At 44.0% G+C, this 12,261-nt stretch overlaps 1 protein-coding gene across 1 annotated transcript in view; it reads right to left on the bottom strand.

The window, feature by feature from the left end:
- PNPase (polyribonucleotide nucleotidyltransferase 1) overlaps positions 1–12,261 on the bottom strand; it is a 56,845-nt gene that overhangs the window by 10,478 nt on the left and 34,106 nt on the right. Inside the window, exons 17-20 of the mRNA XM_050181047.2 lie at positions 11,307–11,370; positions 6,349–6,432; positions 4,992–5,075; positions 1,579–1,685 (exon numbers count right to left, since the gene is read on the bottom strand). Of these exons, the coding sequence (XP_050037004.1) occupies positions 1,579–1,685; positions 4,992–5,075; positions 6,349–6,432; positions 11,307–11,370 (339 nt within the window). The remainder of the gene's footprint in view (positions 1–1,578; positions 1,686–4,991; positions 5,076–6,348; positions 6,433–11,306; positions 11,371–12,261) is intronic.

The following is a 12,261-nucleotide window of genomic DNA, read 5'->3' on the forward strand; positions in this document are numbered from 1 at the left end:
CTGGTCGGCGTTTGCAATTTGCCCCAGTTGGTAGCCCTTTTGCCGCCGTTTGTCCATCATGTCGCACTGAAACTTCGCAAGCTTCTCCTCGAAGTCAGCGGGCAGCTTCTGACACATGGAGGTCTGTCGTCTCAGGCTGAACCCGAACCGTTTCATAAAGCGCGTTGCCCAGCCCCTGCTCGCTTTAAAATTGGCTCGTGCGACACCCCTCACGTTGGCAACTTCCCTGGCTTTCACCTGGATAACCTCTGTCATCACGGGCATTCCCACTTCCCTTTGTTCCGTGGTAAAATTGGCGCCAACTTCTTCCACCTCATGGTGTCGGCCCATTTTTGGTCCAGTGAACACCAAGTGGGATGCTGCTAAGCTGATCAGTTCGGTCCGTTGTTTGCGCCATCGTTGCACATTCTTTTCGTGCACGCCAAACTCGCGCTGCGCTTGCAGGTTCTAAGTTTTCTCCGCGTACAAAACGGCCTTTCGCTTAAAGGCTGCACTGCAGTGGCACCGCTTGGTTGATGCCATCGCTTCTCAAGTGCAGGTGGCACAGGCGTTTCGCGAGCACGTGGATAAGACGCGACCCTTCCAAAACTCAACCAACGCGACTGCACCAAATGATCGCTTTCAGAAAACTGCCAGCTCCGTGCCTGCGCCAAGCGGGAGGAAGTGAGAAGGGGGTGTCAAAGCGCATGGTAATCAGTGGCGCCGTAATCACGTGACACAATCCACCCTTGCCAGCTAAGTTCCCTATATAAGAAAAGTACCACCATCTACTCTCTCCTCCGCCGTCTCCTCTCCTCGCCTGCACACGGCAGCCTGAGATCGGTGTGTGGCAAGCCGTCATGCCGCTAGCGCGGCCGGGCATATAGCGGTCAAACCATGGTACTTGAATCTAAGCCGACCCCCAACTTTCGCACATCGTTTTCTCAAAAAAAAAAAAAAACATCGGCCTAGATTCGAGTAAGTACGGTAACTGAACGTTCACTATTCAATTTGGTTCGATGATATCCAAGTATCTGCACACCCCTAGTTATATATGTCTTGCGTAGCAGCATTCGGCTACATGTTCTTTTTGATACAAGCTGGCCAACTATCTTATTGTTATGCCAGTAACTGATCGTTATGTGTTACTCATCTTGCTAATAATAAAGACTGTTACAAGTACATTTATTACACTCTTCGACACAACCAAGAGAGAAAACGCTTTATTTTTATGCTGTAACATATTGCAGCCCGTTATTATTAGGTAAATATCATATTCAAGTCACTCTTATTTTTCACACATCATTGCCACGAGTTATGCAATGACACTAGCTAGCCATACACCGACTGAATCTACTCAAATAAAGCTTTCCAGCTGCGAATGATTTACAGAATTGACATGTACAGCAGAGGTTTGAGACTGTTAGCAATTCTCAATGCCTTCATAAATCCAACAAATGCAGAATGTTTGTCAGAAGGTCTAAAAAGAAAAGAAAAGAAAAATACATGCACTTTCTACAATACACAAGCCATGTTGTACACAGTTTCTTCCTGCGCTATATGAAGCCTACACTACGGTCAAATCAGGGCAACACACACCTCTTCCTTGAGAAACTGCTCGACCATCTCTTTTGCTTCATTCATGGCATCCTGGTTCGGAGCAAACATCTCGAAGCAAGTGTCATCGATTGCCGACAGCTGAACACCTGTGGGAAAGCCAGAGGGGAGGAAAAAAAGAGTTTTAAAGAGGAACGCTTTGCAACACTAAAAGCTGTACAACGAAATCAACTTGAAAGTAACGCAGAGCAACGAAGAGAACCCATCTGGGTTTCTCAGAAACACTAAAACTCTACAGTTGAAAAATTTGCCTTGGTTTAGGGATCAAACCTATGGTCATGTGCTTTTTAGTGATGCCTTTTCTGGAGATATTCTTTTTTGTATTATGTCAGTGGTCAGAGCAATACTTTGCCCGCATTCTAAAAATGGGGTCAGCCGGCCATGAATAGGATAAGAAGTGTAGCATAGCATCAAGCGAAAGGCATTGCTACAAAATCGAAACCGGGAGTGGTCGCCCTGTTGTCTCAAGCTCACCAGAAGGCTTGAAGATGGCAGCGAGAAGTCTAATTTATTGGAACTCAAAAATGCCAGAAACCTGCAAAAGTAAACCAATTCTGCAGAAATCCGCAATGTGGATAAATTTTCATGAACCAATGTTCCCTTTCTTGAACCTTGCTCCATTTAGCGTATTTCCACAGAACTGATTTGTTCAATCAACTGTGTGTCAGGTGTGGCTGCATAAAATTAGGTACTACAGTCGAACCAGGATATACCGAACCCAGGTACACTGACTTATTGTCTATATCATATGGTTGCAACATCCCTTTGGAAATTCCGTGCAAAAGAACTACACTATGCGCATATCAAACTTCCGTTCACGGTCACATTCGATGCATTGAACACTGTGTCGAGCTGCACCCCTGCAAGCACGCTATCCCTAATGAGACTGCCATCACTTCTCGTGCCATCAGAAATATTCATGTTGGCGAAACAGCACTGTTTTTTGGAAAGGCTCACAAGACATTGAATATTATGGGCAGTACATGCAATGAAGGAAAACTTGGCAAGCTGCATGTCTCACAATCTGGAGGACTCGTTCAGCAAGGGTCTTATTTGCTCTCTGAAATTTCGAGTTTGCATTAGTAAGCTTCACCGTGTTACAGCTGTGTAATGCGGTGAAGCATACTAAGAGTGCAAAGAACTTAAAAAGTGTACTACAGTCGAACCCGACTATATCGAACCCGTTTACATCGAATTATTCTATATATCGAACAATTTCTGGTCACGGTATAGTTACAACAAGTATATATAGCAAAAATTACGCTTACATCGAACAAATATTGCAGTGACTCCCGATATATCGAACGTCAAGCGGCGGAAAAGTGCCCCAGAAGTTGGCTTTCCCTCGCGGTAGCGGGGAAACCCGGCGGCGCGGCTCCATCCAACCGCTCTCCCTACCGTGACCGCGCTGACTCGGGCTGTTCAGGCGAGCCGTCGACACTCCCCCTGTCGCGCATATTAGGCCACATCCTCCCTCTTTCTCTATCATCTTTCACTTTCCACCCCCTCTCCCCTGACGACGATTCGCCGTGCTCCCTCACGGGCTGCAGAATCAAGCGTCCGTCCTTTCTTTAGATCACTATCTAGCGACACTCCCCAGCAAAAAATGATCCTGGCCCGCCTACAGCGCTTGCTCAGACAGCCAATCAGAGGCTCTTGTGCTCTCTTCGTGCTAGATGGCGAAAGTGCGAGTTGTCTGGCTGCTTCTCTGGTTTATCGTGTTTGCGCCTTGTGGGCATTTTCCCACAGTGTTGCCGTGATGAAGCGGCAGAATTCGCCTTTCGTCGTGAAGCTCGAAATCATAAATCGCGTCGAACGCGATGAGAAGTTAGATGTCCCCGCAGCGTGCAAGATTCCGAGGAGCACTCTCGGCACGATTAGGGCTGAAGTGGCCAGACTCGCAACCCGGTGCCCATGGCGCCCGACGCGTACGCACGGCCGTGTACGAGGGGTTCTTCATACGTGCCGGTTTCCGCGTGCTCGGTGAGGACTGTAAATTCTGATGAATGCGACGAAGCCGTTGCCGGTGTTGCCGAAGTTTGGAGCGAGCTGTCAAAATTTTCGGGACATTCGAATCAACGGTGGACGAGTTTGTGAGTGCAGATGATGGTGTCACGACCACGGTAGAGCCCGGAAACGAAGACTACATCGCCGACATCGTACCGAGCACAAATGAAAGTAGGCACATTGAGGAAAGCAACTACGGTCCTTTGCCCACATCCTCCGAAGTGATTGGTGCACTCGCATTAGTCCGGCGCTTCTGCGCGAATGCGGAAGGTTGCGGCCTCAGCTGCTCCGACTCCTTAGACAACGTGGGGAAGTGCGTGCGTCGCAGGCAGCGGAATTGCCCAAGCAGAAGAAAATGCAGGACTAATTTATGCCAAACTAAGCTAGTTTCGTTAATAAAGTGATTTTATAAATGGTATGTGCTTTTATGACATCCAATTATTTAGCAGGCTTATATCGAATTATGCTCTATATCGAACTGATAGGCGTTTTTTTGCGAGTTCGATATAGCCGGGTTTGACTGTACCTGCGGCCATTCATTATCGGAAACAAGATCGACACACAGCTTTAAGACCACAAACGGCCACCTGGTCCAATAAACGCATTCCACGAGAAATGGGAGGCACTCCACTCTTATTTTTTCACCGAGTAGTAGCTCTGGGCATAGGATGGGTAAATATCTGCTTCTTCACATTCTTTGAAGACTGCCCGAGACGTGTGGAGTTTTCAGATAAGCTTCAGACAGGCATATGTTATACTTCGAATTAATAATATATCGAAGTATGTATTTTGTAATTCCCTTAGAGCTCAATATATCCGGGTTCCAATGTACATCCTTTTAGATACTTGTTTTATGTTCTTTTCGCTGTGCATAAATGAAGGGGAAAAACAGCACACGAAAAAGACTTCATGCGCCAAAAACATAGCCACTCCTTATTACAAATCACCTAACTGGATTGTCTTGATTTGGGTTGTGTCAACCTTATGGCCAGGTATACAAAACACAGCTTGGTTGGGGGACCAAATTCAAGGTATTATGCAATTTTCTAATGTATAAGGGCTTTCAAAGCTTCGAAAATAGTGTTATGCTACTTAATGTTGTTCAAGGGTTACAAGGACCCTTATGAGCCCTGCATGGTCGCTTCTTATAGCTTGACGGTGCTAATAATTATGCTGGGTTCCTTTCATATTGATTCGAACTTTGCTGTCTGCTATCAAAATATGCGTGCTTTATAAAACCTAATGTTTTTTTTTTTTTCTGTCCATCTGAGGGTCAGTATCACTAGGTGCAGGTTAAGGCAGCGGCAGGTTATACATGCAAAAATACAGTACAAATTGAATAGAGCAGTTGTAATAGCTATAATACTAAAAAAAATTTACTGTTTTACCTGTTTCGGCAGTCAGCTTCTTCAGGTTGTGACCTCCGAGACCAACGAAGCGTGCCCGCTGATGCACTGGAACTTCTAACCTCTCTGAGCAGGAGAAAAAAAAATATTTTGTTTATTTTGCATGCGGACAAGGCAGTTCAAGCTTCCTGAAACAATTGCAAAACAATTGGAAATAATTTTTTATTTCTTACGCCACATTCAAGTGGTCGTTTGAGAGTGCTCTGACCATGCTACAAAGGTAATGAAAAACACCTTTAACATAACTATATGAGAACAACGCAATACGGAAGTAATGATCCTGCTTTCTTATCATCGGTTGGGCCTGTCTGTGCTAGCAGCAACGCTTAGCTACTCTTTTACATGAGCTTTGCAGTGCCACCAGAGCTATCTGGAAAGACCACCCGAAAATGCCATAAGTGTTTGCTTAGTCCAACTTAATGCACATAACAACGGCATCATGCACGATTTGTACCAGGACAGATGCCTCTATCAGAAAAATATGCACACTTGATGCCTCTTTACAGTTCAAACACAGAGTAATTTTCAACTTGGAAAGTTACATGCAACATGCTGATAACCTCCTCGAGGGATCACAGGGGAAAAGTCACCATTCAAGATGACCCTCGGAAATATTACGGCTGCTGATTGCCATTGATTTGACAGCAAAGTATTTGATTCACCTTTTGATTTAGCTGCATCAGAAGTAGCAAAAGAACATCCACCTACTTCGAATGCTTTTTCATTAAAACTCTCAGACAATATCGACCTGTTTCACAGCCCTGTCGAGACTGGATTAACGGAAGTCCAATGCAGCATTCACATGGCCTTGAAATACAGGACTGCCATTCTAAAAAGCCATGTGAACTTTGACTTTGCAACTAGGCCGCCTAGTCCAAAGTCTGCAGTAAACACACAATAGACCCTTTAGAAAAGTGACGAGGTGGCTTTGCTGCAATGCACGTAGCCCAAAGCATGGCTGGGAACACGTTGCTAAAATACTGATTAATCTGTGGCAAGTGCTTTGTCACTGTTTTTTTGCATTCAGTCCCATCAGATTTAATACATGAAAGCAAGAATGACACACAAACAGACCAGTAATCACCATTTTAGCGGTGAGCTGGCCACCATATTTTGGACAATTGTGCATAAGGAGAAAGCTAGGTTGGCCGTTTCCTAAACGATGTATTTAACTGACCTACAACTCTTCTCTGTTTTGCTAGTACAGGGTTTATCAGACAGCAAATTGTTCAGCTTGGAAAGAGCACCCGCAGCAATTCATATTTATAAGCCATGTGAGGAAAACATGGAAGAAGCATGAACCTTTTCTTTTAAAATGTCATCGAATGAAGGAACTTACCAGAGACAGGCCAGTTGTCTTTTTTCAGAGTCCTTGGCTTGCTGATCACTTCGTTCATGATCTTGAGGATCTCAGACTTCCCTTCTGAAGATTTAAGAAATGATCGAATGTGTGTTCAAATGCCGTTTTCTTCTTTTGCATGGCATCAGAACACAGTGACAGCAGGTTAGGCTGTGGGTTACTACTCAAGCTACTCAAGGGATACGAGGGGTGCTTCATTGAGGGAGGCTCTAGATAAATTTCGACCAGCTGGGGTGCTTTAACCTGCACCTAAATCTAATTACTGCACAAGTATTTTTACATTCTGCCCTGTAAGATTGTGGCCATCTTGCTCAGGAATCGAATGGGTGACAGTGTGAAACTCGAAGAAAAAAAAAATGTTTTAAATAAACTAGAATCCTCTAATAAAATATAGAATTATATTCATAATATAAAATTCAACTGAGCATTACAAAATTCAATAGAGCCTGTGCTTGGAAGGAAATCAACAATACAAATCTGAAATTTAACAACCATTAGCCATATCCGACCCTCTGATTGTCACTTCAGAAATAAGTGGGGCACCCACCTCCTTCACACAGCCCCTGCCACTCGTTGAATATACTCGTTTTGCGTTCTAAGCACACTCCCTGCCTCTGCAGAAGCAACTCGTGCTAAAGAAAATAACACTGCACACCTTTTGTTGTGCCGCCTTGAGGAGAGGTCATCTAAATGCACAAAAACTTTGCAAGCTAAATTAGTGACTGCAGCTAGAGAAAAGTTTCCCTGCTCTGTCACTCTTTCAGAGCGTTGCAGCGATGACGAGCTTGTGTGACAGGTCCATCCACACTTTGACAGGATGAGAGATTTATGAATAGATGATGTATGAATAGAAAGGAACCGACGACGAAGAAAGGGACTAATATTATGCAAGCTTATCAAATTTTGTTGAACAGTGCATCAATTGCATCTGCACGACTCAGGAAATGCAATAAGACTAGCCTTATTGCTTGGTCTAGACAAGAATTATGGGGTTTTACGTGCCAAAACCACTTTCTGATTATGAGGCACACCGTAGTGGAGGACTCCAGAAATTTCGACCACCTGGGGTTCTTTAACGTGCACCTAAATCAAAGTACACAGGTGTTTTCGCATTTCACCCCCACCGAAATGCGACCACCGTGGCCGGGATTCGATCCCGCGACCTCGTGCTCAGCAGCCCAACACCATAGCCACTGAACAACCACGGCGGGTTGGTCTAGACAAGAGTAGCAAGACTTCGAAGTTCACACTCGGAAAAGTGTTCTTTTGAGTTTAACTTCAAAGTACAGCAACTCTTGTCCTGGGGTAGAGAAAGCAATAAGGGCTGGTCTTATCACATTTACTGGTTCTTGCAGAAACCATTCGTATACTGGCCAGCAAGATTTTTAAAACTTGCATAAAATTAGAACCAAAAGAGTTAAAAAAAAATGTCCTCACATTTGAAATAAGCAGATAAAATTGCATATACGCTCGAACCTGCTCGTAATGATAACAGCTATAAAAATTTATTGGTTACGACAACGCCACATTTCACCGCATCTACAATTTTATGGCCCTTCCCATTGAAGCTGCATCCAGCTGTAACGTACAGTTTCAAAGGTGCCGTAATGTTACAACAAACGTCTCAAGCCCGGGCCTGGTAAAAGGAGGGTGCCTCCGAGGCACGGAAGCACAATATAACTGGGAGCATGGCAGTGTGCCTCCAGCTCCAGTCCAACCGCAGTGAAAGTGCAACCGACAAGATGAGCGAACAGATTTGAGAAGCTGCGCGGAAAGCCACTCACTTTCAACCATGCTAGGCTAACCATGCTTTCAAGGCACTCCATGCTCAAGGCACGCAGGGAGAGGCACCACAGCGTACAGTGGCTGCCGCCTCCAACATGGCACTGGCAGATGGGTGGGTGCTATCTCAGAGGCCACGACAGTAGCATTCTCCAGTTCTCCATGCGTCACCACATGCACCATGCATATATGGATGGTTTCGACCAACAGCCACCCATTCGTAACATTGTTACCCCCGCAGCACATGTCGGTGTCACGTTTACTATGTTCTCATCGGGTGACCATGGTTAGTCGAGAGTTTGCTTACGGCGCTGCTCATAACGGTTCCCAATGGCGTTCTGCCTTTCAAGCTTCGTACTATGTTGGCCGAAGTGACATGGAAAACGTAAAGCTGGGGCTCTCTGCCCGCTTGTGGCTGATCCTGCAGCCTTTGCAAAATGCTGGCATGCCACAGTAATTTCCCCGTCCAGACAACTAGAACGCTCGGCTATCGTATGCAGAATCCACTCGTGTCTGGCTCACAGTGAAAAACTATATTACAAGCTCTCGAAGAAAAAAAAAAAGAATGTCGGCAGCTGCCCTCATAGTTTCGAAAGGGCAGGCGATTGGAACCGGCCGGGTGCCATCGTGAAAGAGCTGCTACACCAAATTCCATTCTTCAGATGACGTTTTCCAACAGAAGCTTGCAGCTAGATGCGAGAAAATGCTGGTGACAAAGCTGAAGACACTGAAATTCCCAATTTTCAGACCAAAGCAGCGTCAAATCATAACTGTCAATGCCAGCTTCAGTGCCATTAATTTCTGCGCCTCTTGAAAGGCAAGTTCATCTGTACCAAACTACTGATACAACGACCACTTTTCGTGGAACTATGGAGTTCGTTGTAAATGGGTTCGACTCTGTCTACAAGTTTTCAGCACTCTGACTAGAAGAACAAGGATCTTTCAAAATTTTGTTCTAAGGCACACTCCCACCTTATACGCAATCTCAACCAGAGTAAAGACTATCCATTATAGCTATCAGTCAAATAATTGCTGTGTACACGAACAGATTCACTTGATTAAAATGTCTAAATTCTTTAATTCTTTTTTTCTGAAATTTTATTAAAAATCTTCTATCCCTTAAATGACCAATACTGCCACCAAGCGAGTATGAACCTCAACAGACTCGGCAGGAAATATGTATGCTAGAGTGGAAAGAGCTGTGCAAGCAACGCAACCATAATGCACACAGCAATGGTACACACAGTGTTCATTAATCAACACTTAAGATGTATAGGTGAATACCTCGTCTTTAAAAGTTACATTATAATTTCCCGTTAACAACATTGTTAAAATTATATTATTCATTCATACACTCACACATTACATATGCTATAGCAACTTACAGATCAACTTGCCAGACAACGCTGAAACCCCTTGAAGTAGCACAGAACACAGCACTACGTGCTATTCTCTTCATACAAAAAACAGACTCAGTTTCATATGCTAACAGATTACTAAACATACAACCCATAACAGTTTGTACCAATTATCATGTTTTATTACTTGCTTACAAACTTCTACATAGTGCTGTTCTATGCCCATCAATAATGTTAACATATCAAAAACCCACATACTATTCGCTACGTTCTACTTCAACTGTATCATTACGCATACCCTACATAAGAACTAACTACAGATTATATTCATTTTCTTGCACTGCCGCAAAACTGTGGAAAACTTTTATCGTATAGCATCGCATCATTCACATCATTTTATTTATACAAGCAACCTGTTCGTGTTTCTGTACTTAACTTACAATAGTAACCTTGTTAACAAAGAAAAACACACATTGGACACATTTGTAACAAAGCTATTGTAATATCTGTATTTACTGTATTTACTCGAATCTAACGCACACTTTTTTTCTGATAAAACGGGTCCAAAAATTGCGTGCATGTTAGATTTGAGTAGGATCCTAAATATGCGTTACCCTATCGCCATCTGCATTTCTATATGGTCGCCTCGTACAGGCTTTGAACCTAGCTGCCGTAGCTTCCACCATGTGCTGTAGTATGCATGCTTAGGTTAGTCCACCATCGATCTTCCCGTTTTCTGCGTTTGCTCGAACAGCGTGGTAGTGCTGACTGTGAAGACACGCCAAGTTCATCATGATGCTGCAATTAGAAGGAAAGTTATCACGTGTGCGGAGACGGACGGAAACCGGGCCACATCACGAGCGTTGGGAGTTCCCGAAGCTTACGTGCGGGACTGGAGCAAACAGGAGAGGTGTTCTACTCTGGAGGCTGTTGTGTACCGGCCGGCCACGCGGCCCATATCTTGTGAAAGCGATATGCGATGTAGAGTCTATGCGTCTAGGCGCAAGAGGCTGTGTTCTGGTCGCTTAGTTCGCGTTGAAGCAAGAGGCCGCACAAAGGTTAATTCGCTTGCTCCTACTACTGCACCCCCGACTCCAGCGTTCTTATACAGAATTTTCTCAGTCATTGAGCGAGAGGTGTTCAAGTTTGCTTCTGTGCGTGTGACACCATGCTTGTTAATTTAGTTATTAACTGAGTGTGTAAAAGTTTACACGGCCAATAAAACAACTATCTTTATTTTTCGTATAGCTGTCTACTAATTTGCTATCGCAATGGATGCTTCGCATTTTGGGCAAAACTGCAACTTTCTTTATTTATCGCAACTTTAGTAGATTGGGAGTAAAGCTTTGTTTATCCAAATGAGAGAGTTGTATTTCTGTATGAAAGAATGAAGTGCACTGGGCTGTAAAGGACTTTTTTTTAGGTCACGGTAAACAGGTGTGCATTATAGTCGAGGGCATTTCTTCTTTACTTTTTTTTTTTTTTTTTGTTCCCGGAAAGCGGGTGAGCATTACAATCGAGGGCTCGTTAGAATCGAGTAAATACAGTATTTTTTTGCCTTGTAATTATCTTGTAATCACTTATGTTAAAAAACAAACTTCTGCTTCAAGCCTTGAAAGGGCTCTGGGACCCTGCCTGCATAAAAATAACATGTTATTATATGTACCATAAATAATCATGATTGATTGATTGATTGATTGATTGATTGATTGATTGATTGATTGATTGATTGATTGATTGATTGATTGATTTGCCATTACTCCAAATCAAATGTTTGGTGAACAGGACCGAACTTACCAGTTGCCTGCTGAATGGCCTCCATGACAACTTTCAGAGGAAGCCCGGGAATCTTGATGTCAGCCTGTGTGTCATCAAAAAGAAAGAAATAAAATTACAAGAAAATTAGTGGAGTAGATTTAACAGGTGTGGGAAGTACAATATCTACATACTGAACTTAAAAAGACCTATCCCCAGATTTTGGCAAACAGAAAAGCGTGGTGCATAGGTCAGCACTGACGATTGCACCTGCAAAGTGTCAAACCACTGCACGGCGTGAAAAAGCGCTGCAATTTCAAACAAAAGCCTCCGTGCACTTCCTTTTCACAAAAAGGATTCTACTTAAATTGAGGACGACGCAACCAGCTATGGAAAGAAGAATGATGGGTGTAACGTTAAGGGATAAGAAAAGAGCAGATTGGGTGAGAGAACAAACGCAGGCTAATGACATCTTAGTTGAAATCAAGAAAAAGAAATGGGCATGGGCAGGACATGTAATGAGGAGGGAAGATAACCGATGGTCATTAAGGGTTACAGACTGGATTCCAAGGGAAGGGAAGTGTAGCAGGGGGCGGCAGAAAGTTAGGTGAGCGGATGAGGTTAAGAAGTTTGCAGGGACGACATGGCCACAACTAGTTCATGACCGGGGTAGTTCGAGAAGTATGGGAGAGGCCTTTGCCCTGCAGTGGGCATAACCAGGCTGATGATGATGATGATAACTTCCTTTTGAGGGAGCCCCCACATCCAGCCGGATAACCGAGGTCACACACATAAATGCCTCTACGTCAAACGCACTGCCTGCAATGTCGCCAATTATGGCACACATGACTTCAGTAAATTGTCCAATGCAGAACATGGAAAACCAACATTGACAGCATACCGCACAACAAAAATAAAGGAATAAAAAATAAACGGGAGAGAAGAAATGAAAGAAGTAAGCGACATGGTCGCTCGGCTGCAATACAGCAGAAGGCAG

Source organism: Dermacentor andersoni, chromosome 7 (assembly GCF_023375885.2).
Source record: "Dermacentor andersoni chromosome 7, qqDerAnde1_hic_scaffold, whole genome shotgun sequence".
Lineage (NCBI taxonomy): Eukaryota > Metazoa > Arthropoda > Arachnida > Ixodida > Ixodidae > Dermacentor > Dermacentor andersoni.